This window comes from Toxorhynchites rutilus, chromosome 3, assembly GCF_029784135.1.
Source record: "Toxorhynchites rutilus septentrionalis strain SRP chromosome 3, ASM2978413v1, whole genome shotgun sequence".
NCBI lineage: Eukaryota > Metazoa > Arthropoda > Insecta > Diptera > Culicidae > Toxorhynchites > Toxorhynchites rutilus.
The window spans coordinates 328,254,093-328,272,363 of record NC_073746.1 but is presented as its reverse complement, the minus strand read 5'-3'; the positions used below and the strand labels follow the sequence as shown (position 1 = coordinate 328,272,363).

Genomic DNA, 18,271 nt, shown 5'->3' with positions numbered 1-18,271 from the left:
CGGTGAGCAACATGAACTGTAATCAAATCGTAAAATATCCAACCCAATCCTAATCGAACTTCAATCGGGCAGAAATGGGCCATCAACCTTTTACCCTGCCACTATCAGTGCCCGCCGTTTCATTTACTGCCGGAAATGAAGGGTCCTGGCGTTAAAAAGCGCGGACGTCGCTCGTTTCAGAGTGCCCCGAGGACAAATCGTCCGAGGAAAGGAAATTACAGTCGCCTGTTTCGTTTCACATTCCACTTCTCCCTTTGCTCGTCGTAATGCTAGTCGCAACTGGGACCAGTTTGTTTACAGTTCTCTGTCAAATCCAAATCGAATCTCCGAACGGAACGGTGGTTCACTCGAAGCCAATTGAATGTAATTGGCTCATTTACGCCCACAAGCGATATTTTAATAGCATGCGGGGCTCACGTGCTGTCTGCCGTGAAGAAAATAACCCATTCATGTTGATCTCTAACGATTGCCAAAAATTGTTCATTAAGTGGCATAAATCGCCAATACTCAACTTCGCTTACAACCGTGGAAATTCCACAAACACCTCAAATCCCTTCGCTGATACGAGTCCTTACCCCCAACATGGGTTCGCCACGCCATGAATCATAGCCAATGTATCGCATCATATTACTTATCCTGTGATAATCCTTATTTCGTTCTGAGCCCTTCCGAAAACACATAGCATTAATATTCTACTCGCTTCCCTTCGTGAGCTGTTGCAATTCGATGCGGAAAGGAAGTGAGCCAAAATACAAAAAAAAATCCAGAGCACACCGGAGCGAGATGATGAAAGATTAATATTTAATTAAATACATCTCCATGGTCGCTTTTCCAGTTCTTATCTGGTTGTGCATGGTTTGAGAGAGAGAGAAAAAAATCCGCTGTTAGATTCTCCCACCCTCAACCTCAAACGAGCAGCAACAGCGGCAGTTTGGAATCAGATTTTATTGGATTTGACTCACTTTTACTGTGCTTTTCGGCGCAAAACAAACAACAACGAATGTACGACATACCCCTGACTTTCGAAGCATTTGGCAGAAAACGGAGAGACAATGTACTTTTGCCACAAGCGAGGGTGGAAGAGTGAATGGTCCCGGCACACTTGACGGCATAAGCCATCGGTTCTTTGCTCTTTCTGCCGATGATGGGTTCTTAATAGGATTTATGAAAAGGTCCCGGGAGTGTATGCCGCACGTGAATTCAAAATTTAGAGCTGGCGGATTTCGTGAATCCAGACCAATTAGGTATCGGAGGGTGAATGTTGGGTCGTAGTCCAGCTAGTCCATGCCAAATCGATATAGTGGTTCTCAGATTATTGTGAAAGTTGGCAGTTTAGTTTCATATGTCAAAAAATTAGACCCTTGTTCTTTTAAATTTTTCGTTAGGGTTCCCATTTCGATTTTCGGGTGGTCCGATAAAAAATGTTGTTTCATTTTCTTCAAATATTCACAATTGGATATGTTAAGTTAAAAACCTCAGCTTTCAAGAAAAAAATATAAACAAAATATAGCGTCCTCGGTCCCGAGACCATGTAAACTATAAAAAGCTAATGCATTCAATAAACACGAAAACAAAATCCGTTTTTTAGCGAGTGTAATGTTTTTTCAAATCGGTGTAGTAGTTCAAAAGTCATGAATTTTAAAAAAAAGTCATTTTTGGAGAAAAAGGAGAAAAAAATTAATTTTCGGAACATTCGAATCACAACTTTAAAAAGAAAAAGAACACATCTCTGTCTTTTGGATATGTTAAGCAAACAATCAACAGCTTTCAAGAAAAACTATAAAAAATATAGCGCCCTTAGTATTGAGACCATGTAAATTATAAAAAAACAAATACAATCAATTATAACGAAAACAAATTTTCTGCAAGTATAGTATTTTTGTAAAAAAGACCTTCAATTTGATATGTTGATCATCTGAATCGGTTCAGTAGTCCAAAAGTTATGAAATTTTGAAAAAGGTCAGTTTTGGAAAAAGTGGAAAAAAATTGATTTTCCGGACCACCCTAAAATCAAAATGGTAACCCTAATGAAAAAATAAAAAAAAGCGTTTAATATTTTGCAATAAGAAGCAAGACTGCAAATTTTCACGAAAATCTGAGAACCACTATATTGGTTTAGCATGAGATGGCTGAATATACAGTAAAACCTGTTTTTTGGCGGTTTTTTTGCGCGATTTTTTTTTTGTGCGATTTTCTGTTCTTGTGCGATTTTTTTTGTGCGGTATATGAAAAGAAGCATATTTGACGAAGTTATCGTCCATTTAGTATTTTTTCGATGGTTTATATGCATTTCAGTGCGAAAAAAGCATATTTACGTCTCAATTATCCACTTCTGAAATCATTCTCCTCCTCCCATCAAATGTTCCAAGTTTTTCTATGTTTTCGCATGACTTCTAACAGCAACACGTTTCGACATGCAGCTAAAAGCACAAAACAGCCACGCGCAACCGAAAAAGCAAACTGTTCCATCGCAAAGCAGTGAAACAAAAGGAAATTGAACGGTGAATGGAATGGATTTGAGTTATTTTCTTGGGGCAAACTTTTTTTATGCGGTCCCTATCTACCGCACAAAAAAAGTTTTTTTCAAAATGTGTACCGATTACGAATTTTTAAAGCTACTGGTGAAGTTTTGCACGATTTTTTTTATGCGGTCCCTATCCCCCGCACAAAAAAGGGTTTCCTGTATATTGTTTATATGAACACAAATCATTTAGCAAAAAAAAACTTCCAAAATTATATATGAAAATGCCAATTATATATGAAAATGCCAATGAAAATAGTTATCTTGAATTTCAAAAACTTAGTTAGTTACAATCGGACTTAAGGGAGAGCAGCGCAAAGCGGTCAAAGTTTGAGTTTTTTGACACTGTAAATCTCGACGTGTCATGCAATTTTAAGACATTTGGCATCAAATTTTTTTTTAAACCCCGATTTCCGGTGATTTTTTGGTTTTTAAAAAACTCAACTTTTAACGTTTGTGACACCAGTAAATTTTGCATAGGGTATTATCGTGCAAATCGACATTTCGTAGCATGTTCCGAATGAAAAATCGAGATAACTATTTCCATTGGCACCGTAAACCATACTTTCGTTACGTATTCCGAAAAAAAACTCCAGTCCCAGAGTGCTGTTTTTTAACAAAAAAAAAAAAAATCGAGATGACACTATATCTCGACGTTTCATGTCATTCTAAAACATTTGGCATCAAAACAAAATTTTCGGAAACCCCGATTTCGTTTCGTAAAGTTTTGTAAAGGAAATCGGGGTTTTCGAAAATTTTGTTTTGATGCCAAATGTCTTAGAATGACATGAAACGTCGAGATATAGTGTCATCTCGATTTTTTTTGGTCAAAAAACAGCACTCTGGAACTGGAGTTTTTTTCGGAATACGAAACGAAAGCCTTGGGTGATTTTTCGATTTTGAAAAAACTCAAACTTTGACCGCTTTGCTCCACTCTCCCTTAAGTCCGATTGACCTGGAATTTTGTATAGGGTGTTTTTTCGAGGTGGTGAGTATTTTGTATAGGGTAACTTTTTGAAATTTTAGGGTCGATTTTTTCCCATACATTCATTGGCACCCTAGTATATATGCAAAGAAACTTGATAAAGACTCGAAAATGACTTACATCGCAAGCTTACTGAATGTAATTACAAAATCTATGTTTTTTTCATGGATTGAAAACTGCAACTGTTTATTCCACGAATATCCATGTTTTGATCGTTGGATTTAATGTTCATCCCGAAGTCCAATTTAAAACTTAAATTAATCTGATGGTGGTTTCGAGGATTTGGTGTTTCATTCTGTTTTTTTCCCATTCCCAGAGCATCATATTGGTAAGTCTTGGTCAGTAATTTTGAAAACACCTCCCGTGTTAGGGCTCGAACATTCGCTAACGAAAGTTACTCAGAAAGAAAGTAGAATTAAGTGCTTCCCTAAAGTAACGCCGTATCACAATTATATTACTCGCAATATTTGGTTGAGATGTCCATGCCAAACAACACACCTTGATTATATTCTAAATGGCAAGTTCAAAAGTACAAGTATGATATTGTGTATAATTTTGACGTAGGATCACGTCTTTCGGGAACATATTAGGAGTACAAATTGAAAAACGAGAATCGATCGCATCGTTAAAAATGTCCAATTTCAAACGCTTTTTGCTCAGTCATCTCTTGATTAATTGATGAGATTTTCATTTTTCAATCGATTTCGTCATTCCATAACAATGTTTTACATTGAATGAAATAATAATGTAATCCATGAAACTAACCTTCAAACAATTGAAAAATCTCAACCATCATCCAAACGGAAATACCGCGTCTGATTGGTCAAAATCGAAGAAACAAGCTTCCTCTTGTACGCACAATTATTGCTCAGTCATTTCCTGACAGATTTACGAGAGTTTTGCATTAATCGATTCTGGCACTTCATAACAATTTATTACAGCGAAAATGAATAAAATAATATATTTCATGAAACTAACTATCAAACAATATAAAAACCTCAAACATTATCTCAATGGAAAGCACACGTTCGCAATAATAACCAAAATCAAGGTACTTGGGAAAATCGGCATTGCAAATACATGAAAGCAGGGGGGAGCTTTTGTTCTCACCGAAATGTGTTCCCTAACAGAGATTTCAAAACCAATGAGGCTGGGGTAATCGAAATTGTATATGCAAGTCGGGGGAATTTTTATATTGCAAGTAAGACGAGTGATACGGTTAATTCTAACAAATAAAATAAATTTGGAGCTATAGTGTTGCTTCATGAAAATTCATAGCAATGACCAATCACGTTTGGCACAAGTGAAAGTGTAAAACTATATACGGTAGCGGTTATGTTAAAAATGACTTCAAATATGAAACGATTTCATAAATAAATACCAATGTGTGTTCCCTAGGGTGCTTATGCAAATGGTCATCTCGAGTTTCAAAAAAATACCCAATAAAAAATGTTCACCACCTCGAAAAAACACCCTACGATCAATCGAATTTAAGGTACAGTGGCGAAAAGTGGTCAAAGTTTGCGATTTTTTTAAATCGAAAAATCACCCAAAAATTTGAACATTTTGTGTGGAGCAACCTTTTGAAATTTTAAGGTCAAGTTTTTCCCATACATTCATTGAATTTGAATATTTGAAATTTGGAAAAAATACTGTACATTGAAAAAACAGAAAAATTCACATTTTTGGCATCCTTTAAAATTGGTAAAAAAAACGTTTTGTTTTCACCAAAGAAATAATTCGATGTTATAGAGAAATCAGTAATGTTTCCAAATCTATCTATCGATTCTCTATGCGATCGTTTTTTTAAATATTGATAATCAATGAAGAAATAGTGATTTTTGATTTTAAATTCATTAAATAAGAGAATGATTCGGCTAATTGGATTAGTTATTGGTTCGGTTACAAAAATAGAGTCTTAATCTACAAAAAACTTTGCAAAAACAATAAAAAAAATTATCGTTTTTCTTCCTCGATATTTCTGTTTTCATCTTTCGGGTAATTTGTTTTTACCATGCCAAAATATTAAAAATATTTCCAAAGAACTTAGTTAACAAAATGTGCAAAATAATCTAAACTTATTTCTAAACGTTTTTTTTCTATTGTAGAGGCTTTAAACTACAAAGTGCTCTCTTCGCCTCTAACCTTGAGGAAGACTATTAGAAGACTAATCAACACTGAAATTGTTGTAATTTTTTTTTCATCGCCTTCAATCACAAAACAATTCATGTCTTATACTATATTTCAATTGCGAACAAAATTACACCGCTGTGTGTGATATATTCCATTCACAACACTATCGACCCTCCAAAGTGTTTTTGCTCGTGAACTTTCATCAAGTACAATCGTTATGTGTGACTCTTATTTTCGTTCTGAGATACTTCAATTGATTTTTTGAACAAAATTCTCGTGACTTTGCAGAGCTTAACTAATTTTTTCCCTTTCAAAAAATTGAGAAGAAAAGCCTTTTTGGAGCCTCCAAATTCAACGAATATCTCGCCATCTCGCCGTATTGTTATTCAACATGTTGAGCACCGCGACGCACAACTTCTATCTTTCTTAATTTGGCTGCAATATCGATATGAACAATTCCTGGTGAAAATTCAAGCAAAATCTTCATAAATCACGATTTTTACTCCATTGTACATATAAAAGCCACTTAAAAACCTCACCTTAACGTTGAAAGGTTACAATTCTTCTTGAAGTAAGCCATATTTGAAATATAAAAAAAATTCAAACTGTATATAATCGAGTCCAAAATTCTATATAATCGAATCACATATAATCGAGTTCGGACTCGTAATTCCTTTTTGTCAGAGTTGTATTTTGAAATCTATTTTTTTTAAAGTTTTGAGAACAGGCACTTTTCTAATTTTATATGAATGTGTGATACGTGTTTTTATTCCATAATTTTTCGAGTATTTAACGATAAAAAAATATTTTATTTGGTTTTTTTTTCAAAATTCAAAGTTTTTAAATAATAAGAAAATATAATCATTTTTTGTACCACACAATGCTCTGAAAATTTCAAATAATTTGAAACATGCACATTTACACATAAAAAACACATGCACATTTACACATTTTAGTAAAAAATTTCAAATTAAAAAAAAAACATTATTTTAAAATATAAAACTAAATTTTAGAGTTTTTTTAACGATATGTCATGGCACGCCATTATTTTTATGTCAAAGCTTCAATGGCGAGAAAAAAAGGAAAAATCGCTTTTTCACCATAGTCCTTATGGTGCACCATACAAAGATTCAAAAACATAAAATATCTAATTTTTTATTCTGATAGCCTATATTTTCCATAGCGTTAGGTTCTGGGGCACCTTCCACTTGATTGAATAGCTAATATTCAAAATACACGATTGTTTTCGAAGATTCCTATACATGATGCATTAGAAAATCATATATACTTTACATATAAACTATCAATTTCTTGAAACAATTGATTGATTTGAAAACTTGGATACGAACGCGGTGAAAAGTGACGAGAGACTGTAAAAATTAATATTCACAGGGTTTCTTATGTGATAATGAAAATTTGGGTAATCTGAAATGTGGAAATTGAAAGTAACAGTCTAGAGTTACAATAACATCCTTATTTGTATACGAGAGTCTTTGTTCGGAATAAAGTGTATCAGAATAGAAAACTGTGCCTAAAATCTATATCTATAATGTGCATAAGTTACATGAGCTCAGAAATACAGTTTAGACTCTGAAGTATGCATAAGAATTCTTAAATATACCCTAAGCAAAATATTAGCTCATTCGGTCTTCATTTATTAGTGTCGCAGATGTCAGAATTTAAGTTTTTTTAAAACCGAAAAATCACCCAAAGGGGGAGTACATGAAATCGGGATTTTCAAAAAACAAATTTGATGCCGTCGAAATTTACTGTTATATCGAAAAAATTGAGTTCTTGACTCTTGGTCTTTTCTCCGTCTGAAAAGTCGATTTTGGACATAAAAAATTCTTTAGATAACAGTAAATCTCGACGTTGCATCCAATTTTAAGACATAGCGGTTTCCAAAAAAAACTCAAACTTTGACAGCTGTGCGACACTAGTAAAGGAAGTTCGATTGAGCTGATATTTTGCATAGGGTAGTTTTTCGTGGGATTCAACGTTTTTGAGAAAGTCCCGTTTGAAAATTTGAGATGACCATTTTCATTGGCACTCTAATGAACTCGATTGTATAAAATCTCAGACTAAATTCTATACAGTAAATATTATTCATCTTTTAAACATAGCTTATACAAATTAAAAATTTCAACAACAAGGTGAAAATTAATTGTGTAAAACGGAGTTTTCAAGATTCTCATCAGAAAGTGTTTGAAATAACATGGCAACGAAATTATAAAAAGATGAGAGACGGGTATTGAAGAACGTAATTTAGAGCTGCTATAGGGCTTTAATTTGGGTAAAAGAAACATGTTTATCTGGCATTTTTAGGATAAAATCAATGAAACGCATAAGAAAACACAAACATGATTAAATGTTATTTAATTCCACGAATCTAATATGTATACAACTCTCCCAAATTCGAAGAGATCGGATTTTTTTACAGAACATATCGACAATTCAGGAAGGTAGCAGCTTCCCAAAAATCATATAATAAGCCGTCCTAGCTTCGGCTGGACATATACTAAAATTGGAACGATACAGAGAAGATTAGCATGGCCCCTGCGCAAGGATGACACGCAAAATCGTGAAGCGTTCCACATTTTTCATTAATAAAAAAAATATAATAAGCCAGGGTCTTTTTTTTTATCTCGACACAAAAATCATAAAAACTCTTTTCTTTTTTTCAAAATATCCGTCTTAAAATAGACTTTTGAGACGCAGTTTTAGAAAACCCATTCAAATTTCTTTTATTTGGAGTAAAAATATCTAACATTGATAGGATGGTTCGAAGGTTGGAAATTTTGAAAAATGAGTGTATGTATTTTTCAAAATTAGCATAAAAATGTGAAATAGGTGTTCCTGATATTTTGATATTTTATGTAAAAAACTCCAACTTTCTATATGATATGAGAAGCTAGGGTATCTTATGTTTCGACATGTTTAAACCCTTTGCCTAAAGAAGATATTTGTGGTTCCATATAATCTTTTTTTAAGTCTACTAAAATACCTTTCATTTGCACTTATGAAATCACAGATTAAGCAATCCAAATTACAAAAAAACAAAAAAAAAATTGTTTTTCTAAATTATCTTCTACATTTTTTCAATCACACAAGTGTACAGAAAACTCTTTAGTTTCATCAAATCCGATCGTTGCTCCAATACCACTAAAAACCGTCAGAAATGAATGATGCTAGCCAAAGTCAATCGGATACATGTAATCATGAAAAAAACGGAACCTAATCCGACCTAAACGACCAGGATTATTTGCTTCTAGTATAAAACTCAAAGATCGATGAAATCTCGACCAAAACTATCAACCATCAAACCGACAAGTAAATCCCTTTTGGAAATGTTACCGTTAAGCGGAACTGCTGATAGCTTTATTGATCCATTCTATTTTCAACCAAAAAGTTTCTTCTGCAACGGTGTTGACCCCCTTTTGCCTGCACGCGGCCACACATATGGAACTGAGATATAAGTAAAATAAAGAAGTTCCAACCCAAATACGACACAATCAAGGCCCTTGTATATTCCACCTTCCACCATATCTGAACTTTTCAGGAATGATTTGTATATATTCTTTTATGCGTTTTTTATACCTCTGTCGCCGTCATAAAAAATAATGGAAAACTAGAAAAATATGCTAAATTTATGTCTTCCAGAGCCGGGCGCCCTCTCCTCCTGGTGGTCCTGGAAAACCTATGGCCCTTGGGCAGATTCGACCAGCAGCGCCCTCCCGGTCTTTCGTCGCTTTCGAAAAAACGGCGATTTACGTCTCATTCCTGGCCATTGGAAATGGTCCCGTTGATGGGTTCATTTTTTACGATCCAAACTGGTTCCTGGGCGGAAGTCACGATGGGCGCAAAAAGGGGAGAATTGATTTAATGGGCTGCTGCTGCTGCTGGCAGCATGTGGGGAAGAGCAAAACATTTACATAAAACAGAACACATCTCTTCAATAAACACGTTTAGAAGTCGGCGACAATTAATAAAAACCAGTGAAGGGAATTACTGCCATCCGCCGAAGGGTGACAATAAAACGGGTGAATTAATCTACGCCCACCGAAACTGGTTAGGCGCTTATTACCCCGATGAGATTGTCTGGTGGCTGTTGGTTCGGAAAATTTATGACCACTGGAACAATGTCATCAATAAAAACGCGACATTCCGACATGAATCCGGTGGTTCTTCGGCTGGTAGACTAGTATGTTTTGGTGTTAGCACGTAAACAATGATAACATTACAAGCATTGCGGAACATAAATCGTTAACTGCTATGTTTTGACGGCGGAATCGGTTCGCGGTGCAATTTTGTGGAAATTGTTTATGACTACGCGTTGGGTTGCTTCTGTTTAATTGAATTAATGTTACAACATGCGGACATCGAATAAAACCTTCTTCAGCCAGTCCAGTATTAGATGTTCAGCCGAAGTTCATTATCTTTTTTATTGACCATAAACCTCATTATTTTATGATTATTCATATGCACACAAGTTTCTCACCATTGGATCCACCCATTAATATCAACCAGTAACTTCCGCCCTGGCCGTCCGAACAGCTAAACTTCCGAGCTCTGTCATTCGGGACGAATCCCATCGGTTCCGATCTCCTTCGGTCTCATCAACGAGAACGCCACAGTCAGTCGTGGAAGATGAAATATTTTAGCACAGGCGTTAAACTTCCGTATGTGCCTTATCTCGATATTAGATTTAATTTACTGCCCCATTCCGAGTTGCAATAAGCCTTTCTTCGTCCTTTCTCCGTCCTTATCCTCATGAACGAATGCAGAGGGTGGAAGCGAAGGTTGACACGGTCAGCCAAATTTTGCACTCCCGAACGTGCTGAGGTTTCCCGAAAATATTGCTGGCTGCCGTTTATGCTGCTCTGATGGGAAGGGGGTGCACAAATTTGGGTTCTAATGAAATACACATTTTCCATCATCGCCTCGCCTCTCCTTACGGTGGTGAGGACGAAATTACTTACGCTTACGCCCAGCTCTCGATGAGAGGGAGGTACTATTCAAATCGGTGAAATTAATTCATGCTCACGGATGAGCCTGGGTAGATAGGGTTGGTGTCGTACGGAACAGACTGTTGGACGTGATGTTTGGTGGTGATGAATCATTTCACACTTGTTTTGGAACATTCGTGGTATCGGAGGAAATCCCCAAATTAAACGGTTCGATGCAGTGCGTGAAAGTGATGGCGTAGTCAACCACTGGCTGCTATGTTTGGGTATAAGGTATTAGTCATAATACCTGTTAGTGATTGTCGGCAACAGATCCATTATGAAGGATCAATGGGTTTTTTTTCCTGTTACAAAAACTACTTCACGTAATCATCATAAATCTCGTTTATTTATTTCCAACTTGAACTCAGAAGTTTTATATATTGATATTTATCCTCGAAAGATTGATGGATTCTGTATAATAATAACGATGTTATCAAAATTTAAAAGTTTAACAAGTAATATTTACCTTCAAATATGAACTAGCGTAAGATGAGTTGTATTAAAAACCAAATTATACACTCAGAATAAAGCTCTAGCCAGTAAACAAAATCAGAATTCGATTCTAGAATCTTCTGACAGTAGAAATGTTCAGGAAGTTTTTCTCGTTCCGGTATGAATTTAGTTTTTAAAACGAAGTGACATATGAAAACCGAAAAAGGATACGAAAAGATTTTGACACCCACGTCAGAAAACCGACATTCTCATTGTTCGAAAATTGCAATATCGTTGAATTTTCCTCAAGGTACCAACGTACCATCGAATTTGCAACAACGTGTCAGCAAACAACCAAACAGGTTATTGAGGCAGAATCCAGTAGCCAGAACAGACGTTCAGGAGTAGTACAGCAAGTGTCCATCGAGGTATCAATTTTGTTCACATATGGTCGGTGTTAAGTCAGAAAGGACCAAGTAGCAAAATTAAAATTTTTGAGTTATTGATTGCATCAGGTTAATAATTTCGTAAGCTACATACCACATTTATCAGATGTGGGAAATCACGCGTCCCCTTATAGCACCAAACTTCAAACTCGTTTTTCTCGAAATCATAAAAATGTCACATGGTACGGTCTGACTTAACATCGACCATATGGACGATGGAACTTTTTAAGATTTTAAGATTTTCTGTGAGCATTCTAGCATAATATATAATATAAATAAATTCACCGGGAAACTTTTGGTCTGTCTAATAAGGAATTTCCAGCTGTAGATAAAAAAAAAACAAATAAAAAATAACATGATGGCCTTGTAATATTAGGAGTAAGAATCCCCAAAAAATTCATTCTACATCAAATCGCTCGGGATACTTCAGTCGTTTCATGATCTCGGGATCCATTTCTCACAAAAAGAATATTGTTATGCAGAAAAAAAAGATACCCGTATTTTCTAAGAATTGTTTGATATACATGACATAAATTAGAATCCTATAGTCCGTGAATTATTCAAATTGGAAAAGATCGGACGCTTCCTCACTTTACTATACATTTGTTCAGTGCAACTTCTGTGCGGTCAAAATAATGAGTAGCTAGAGTACGGGTGCACAGTGGTCTCTGAGAAATTTAATAATTTAATAAATAACGAAAAAATCTGTACATTTTCAGATGAATCTGTACGTGTGGCAACACTGGTTGCAACCTTCTGAGCCCATCAATTTGTTGTAGAAAATTGTCTTATATGTTTGATTATTGATGGACCAATCTATCTCTTACGCTTAGGATTCTAGAAATAAATCCATTATTCATCGCAAGTCTGAATTCTATGGAGTAATTCCAAATGAAATCGACAAATGACAAAACATGAGTATTTTTGATTCGAATGAAAGTGTGTATTTCGTTTGGGTTAGAGGAAATATGAGTTTTCCACAGCAATTGGGAATTTTTTGACTCAAGCGTAACTTTTGAAAAGGGCGTATCGATTTGAGTAAGAGAATTCTTTGATAATTTATATCTCAAAAACTATGAGTCGTACCGAATAGTATTTTAGAAAGAGTTATAGAGTATTGATGGTTGAATATGAAAAAAATGTACAGAGAAAAAAAAGTACTCTTTTTTCATTTACAAAATAAAAATTCAATTTGCAATATCCAAAAAACATATTTTTTATTTTTTTTTTATTTTTTCATACAAAATAGAAGTCATGCAGAAAATTTAAAAAATGGGCCCAAGATGGTAAAACTATTTTTGACGAACTTTGTGGAACATCGATTTTTTTGGAATTTTCGAAACTTAGAATTTTTGTATGTTAACAATTATTTTTAGCCACAAATTATGAATCCTGATGTGATTTAAAACAATAAAGGTTATTATCAATCTCCTTCTAAATGTAGCCATTCTCGAAATATTTAAAAAAATATTTCGAATTTATTGTCTTTTTTCTCTTACTAAAATCGATACGCCCTTTTCAAAAGTTACGCTTGAGTAAAAAAAATCCCAATTGTTGTGAAAAACTCATATTTCCTCCAACCCAAACGGAATACACACTTTCATTGGAATCAAAAATACAAGTTTTTAAAATCTGCATTTTTAGGACGATTTCATTTGGAATTGCTGTATGGTGAAATATTTGGTAGAAATGGCTTTTAAGTTTCAGCGAGAGTTATAAATTATGGTTTCGATTTTTAGTTTTACTCTAGACAGAGATCAGCCAACACGATATGTTGAAGCTGCGAGTTAGTTTGGGAATATTGCTGTTGTCCTGATTGCTCGGATCGATCAGTGAAACGATTCTTTCCATCGAGTACGAGGTAGGGGAACTGCGGGTAAGACGGACAGGTGGTTGATATGTATGGTTGCATTAAGAATTTCAAATTTCTGTTGATGGGAACCCCTTCTACATGCTATTTTAGAATATTTAAACCATCCTATGACAATGAATACCGATCAAAAGTGAAATAGGGAGACAAAAGCAGAAAATCAAACATGATTCCGCGTGTGGATGTAATTTTTGCGGCTTCGATATTAAGCATTTTGAGTGGTTTAATTGCAAAGATGAATTCGCTGATGGTTATATTTCGGTTTGTGAGTTGACAGAGAAGCTATATTAGGCATGTACATAAAAGTAAATTCATTCTTGAGTGGTAAATTTAAATAATTGAAATAATAGCCCTGGTGGGGTCGAAGTTGACAGTCATATTCATAATCACATCCAATGCATGATGGAAAGTGAAGTGATGAATATTGAACTCTTTTTTTATTCCTTTCTCTTTTTGTCCTCTTTCAGTTACTGGACGCACAAACACTGAAAGAGAGCGAAATTATTCCTCTCGCGAGCGATAAACTTTTACGCTTCGTATATTATTGACCTGTCCATATTCCCCCTCCACTACATTTCCATTATACCCGTATCGATAAAAATGTTCTACTTTTCGGCTTGTTTTAATTTCAGTAAAAATAATGAAAAAATACATTTTTACAAAACAATTGGCCAATTATTTCGAAAACCAGTATATTGAACTGTAAGAAACTGCTTTTATGTTTTGGAAAAGTTTCCAAAGATACAATTGAGGTTTTCCTTAAACTGTCCGCCTTACCCTCATCTCCCCATTACTACTCTGCAATAATACAACTAGCAAGCAATCGTCGGCGGCGGGCAGAGAGTCCAAAATGACTACTTTCAAGATCGAATTTGGTCGTTTAACAAGTTTAAATTTCAAATTCAAAAGTTTAATTCTTCCGAAATTCAACTTTCTCTATCTCTCTCTTTCTCTCCCCCCAAAATATTCACATTCAACAGCCACACAAGTAGCAACCAGTCAATGGCGGTGAGGGCGTCCAAATGGTCTTTCCCAAGACCGGGAAATTAAAATTTAGGTTTAGTTTTCAAAAACGTTCTTATTCAAGGCTAGACACGAATGAACTGAAAAAATAGAACCTCTATAATTCCAGACAACAATAACAACGAGCCAAACATCTAGAGGCGAATGCAGTTCGTAGTTTGAAGCATCTTGAATAAAAAAAACATCAAAAAAATAACATGGCGTACACGATTTTTTCCCTTCTAGTTATCCGAATTAAAAAAAACAAATAGATTCCTAATCAGTAAAGATATGTGAATCTCGGAAAAACAAAAAATACATTTTTTAGACAAAATGGCGGCCGTTTGAGGAGAATAAATTGCTGTTTTTATGACAATTACAATTTTAAAAAGAGCAACACAAAAAAAATATTTTGTTTTGATTCATGTGATGTACAACGATTAATTCACATCAAATTTGAAATATCACTCTAATTATGGGCCATGACGTTTCAGAAGAGCTTGAGATATCATGTACGCAAGCTTGAAAAAACTAGTTTCGAGAAAGCGGTGTTTGAAATTTTACGTCAAGGTCTATTAGGATCGATATCGCACACAAAAATGACTATCACTCGGTAAATAACTGGAATTGCAGAAAATCCTTTCAAGGGTATTCTTAAATTCTTAAACTTCTAAACTTCTGAAATGTGAAAAAAAAAGTTTTTTTTTTCAAATCTCTATACTAGACTTCTCCAGATTTCTAATTTAGGGGGTATTCGAATGTTTGAACCACTCTGAGAACTGAGATTTAGCTAAACAATTTCATTCAAAAATCAAAACTGATCGCAGAACGTGTTTTTTTATGCTGCTATGCTAGAACCTCTTTTGTGGAGAGTTGAAGAACTTCATCAAATATAAGAAATGTCGAATGGAAAAAAAAGTTAATACTTCACTTGGAACCACTAGGAAATAAATCTCGATGTATAAACATGGATTGCTGAACCGATCGACGTGAAAATTTATATGTATAGGTTCTTGGGGCCGGGGAAGGTTCTTATGATGGTTCAAGACCCCTTCCCCCTCTCTAAGGAGGGACTGCCATACAGATGAAACACAAATTACTGCATAACTCGGGAACTAATCAAGCAAATGGAACCAAACTTGGCATCTGGAGGTATTAGGGAGCATGAAACGTTTCTATGGTAATTCGACACTCTTCCCCCTTGAAAATCTTGAACGAGAATTGTTTCTGAAAATAATTTGATAGTATAATGACGAGTTTTGGATGAAGTATTAGGAAATTTATGGTAAAAGGAAATTGTAAAGGGTCGATAAGAAGATCAATCAATGAACATTTCTGCCATTGGCCCAATGAACGCTCGGTAAGAAAACGTGAATGTTTGAATGTATTGATGACAACAAATCTATTTTGTGCGGGACGAAATTTGCCGGGTCAGCTAGTAAAAATAAAATAAGAAATAGCTATCAGTGGCAGATATTCGAATGAAAAAAATCATCACAGTCAAATTTTCATTTCCTGTTGACATAGAAACACATTAAAATGTCTCACAGTTTCACAACAGATAGCATGAGTTGTCACTCAGTTAATGAAGTCTAATCCTGGGGAATCTAATTGAAATTGATGTTGAAATTTATTTCAGTGGCATTTCATCCAATCCCCAACGTAATTGGTATTTGAAAATTACAGGCCACCGTTTAGCCAAATCTCGTTCCTGCACTCAATTACCCTCTGATTACCTCCTATTACGCAGTCGATTATTGTCCAATTTTATCGAATAGCTCGACGGAATCAGTACTGCTCTGTGTAATTAATTATCCCATTCTAAAACTTTTCTGTGAAATAACGGTCCATTCAAAAAATTACCTATTCCACCTCTCGCGCCTTGTTCCCGTTGGATTAAAGCTTAGCCCTAGTGTGGTAAACATTCTGAAACCACCCCTTCTCTCGAACCTTCTGGAATGAATCGTACTCCGAACGGAACAGAGGAGGTAGCCGGCAGCAGCACCAGCTAATTGAAAACTGATTACGGAAAACGCCTTGTTTTCAGCGCCACGTCAAATTACAGCGCCTCTGTTGTGAGCGAGAAGCACGGGCAGAAATTCAAGAAGGGGAGTGAAACACAAGAACTCACCCGGGTCCTCGGTTCCCTCTAATTAGCCCCGATTGTGATAATTTGCTTCGCACTCTTGCCTCTGACCTGTGCGAAATGCGAATGAATGCACATCTCTTTAATTAAAATTTTACCGTGGAAAAGCGGGAGCTTAATTTCCGCTTCGAAAGCGCTCTACTCAAAGGTCTGGCATTCAAGCTAACACTATGCTGAGATTGAGTAATTGTTAGTGCCTTTGGATTTTGTGGGTGCTTTGAATTCATCGTTCGCTGCTATTTTTGGAAACAATAAAAGATTAATCCAAATCGACGAGTCGTATAACTATGATATTTTGCGACGGTGAATGGGGCGAAATTTGACTTTATGACATTTAACTTCCGCCACCATCCGCGCTCGCACATCAACACTCACACACCAATCTTCAGGATGTAGAGCAAACTTGATGACAATATATTTTGCACGCTTGGGGCGCTTTTGGTTGAACATGTTTCTCCCCACGTGCAGCCTTAAGGTGAAGAAGACTGCTTTCCGGAGTGGGTCGAAGCGGAACGAAAATCAATAACTTGTAGCGCTGTGTCTGTTTTGTGCTGAAGAAGCAGCATGTGAAGCCACCGAAGCCATCGAGTCGGTCTGCTTTCGACTTGCGATTCATCTCTCACCCCACCATCATCTCTCTGCCTGCCTGCCATACCTGAAATCAGATTCCAGATGCATCTTTGGGGGGAGCAGGCAGAACCCGGAATACACAAAACCTTCGTGGGTTGGAAATATGAGGAGAAATTCTATAGACGCCGAATGTTTACTTTTTTGCTCTGGTCCTTTTGCGTATCAGCATCATCATCATCATCATAGTCCTCGTCGTAACAAACATAATAAAGGACAGGCCCATGAGGAAGTGAGACTCGATGGAAGAGCTTTCGGAACAACAGCGATGCCGAGGTCGAAAATGGGAGGATGCTTTATTAGTTTACCACAAACCCCTGTGTTTCGACAAGCAGGCCTGTAGCCGAAAGGGTATTTGCCCAAGCAAACATGGAAGCCAACCTGCGATTTGAGATGGTCAGACCCGGACCCCAATTGAACTGAAGCTGCCGCAATCGATTTACTTCCTAATGGACTGTACATACTTTATCCTGTCGTAGTAAATCCTGGCAACCGTTTCCCATTTTGAGTGCTTTGGAACGCAGCGAACCCTTCCGGTCACAGAAGCCACCCACCCACAAATTGATCCATTATATTGCATCCTCGCTGCCTATTTCCCCGCTTTCACCACCACCACCAACCGGGGAAGGGGTATTTGGGATTGGAGCAGGAGTTGTCATCGGCATTGTTAGACCAAATGGTCGAGGAGGATTGTGTTTACTGTAATTGAGCTTTTGTTCGATGGATGTCACGGCTTCCATCGGGTGGCGAATGCATTTCACGTTGAGTGTTGTGACACTCGCAAAAAGTGGTTACTATTTGTGGCGACTAGATAGAGAGGATTGGTTTTTGAGACAGTGTTTCCACAATATTGCCCCTCGTTGGAAACCTTAACGTGAGTCATTTTTCAAGCTACTGTTTTGTACATCCGAAAATTTTAGATTGAAATGAGAGCCTTTCCGGCCTGCCATAATTATCCTCTCATGCACAACGAATCACTCACCTTTTCCCGCAGCATGTCCCGAACCCGTCCAGCCTGGTTGCGCGAACGATGTAACTCAAGCTGCAGTTCCAAACAGCGTTCCTGCCAATTAATCTGCAACCGGAAACACCAAAAATGTTAG

At 36.2% G+C, this 18,271-nt stretch overlaps 1 protein-coding gene and 1 non-coding gene across 13 annotated transcripts in view; one reads left to right on the top strand and one right to left on the bottom strand.

Moving 5' to 3' along the window:
• The window catches only part of LOC129778321 (uncharacterized protein CG43867), a 589,722-nt gene that overhangs the window by 373,964 nt on the left and 197,487 nt on the right, over positions 1–18,271 (bottom strand). For all 12 annotated transcript variants that reach the window (XM_055785172.1, XM_055785164.1, XM_055785169.1 and 9 more), the window contains exon 3: positions 18,151–18,243. In XM_055785172.1, the coding sequence (XP_055641147.1) occupies positions 18,151–18,243 (93 nt within the window). The remainder of the gene's footprint in view (positions 1–18,150; positions 18,244–18,271) is intronic.
• LOC129781039 (U6 spliceosomal RNA) lies at positions 8,134–8,240 on the top strand. The gene has a single exon (XR_008744071.1). It is a non-coding gene; the product is annotated as a U6 spliceosomal RNA (small nuclear RNA).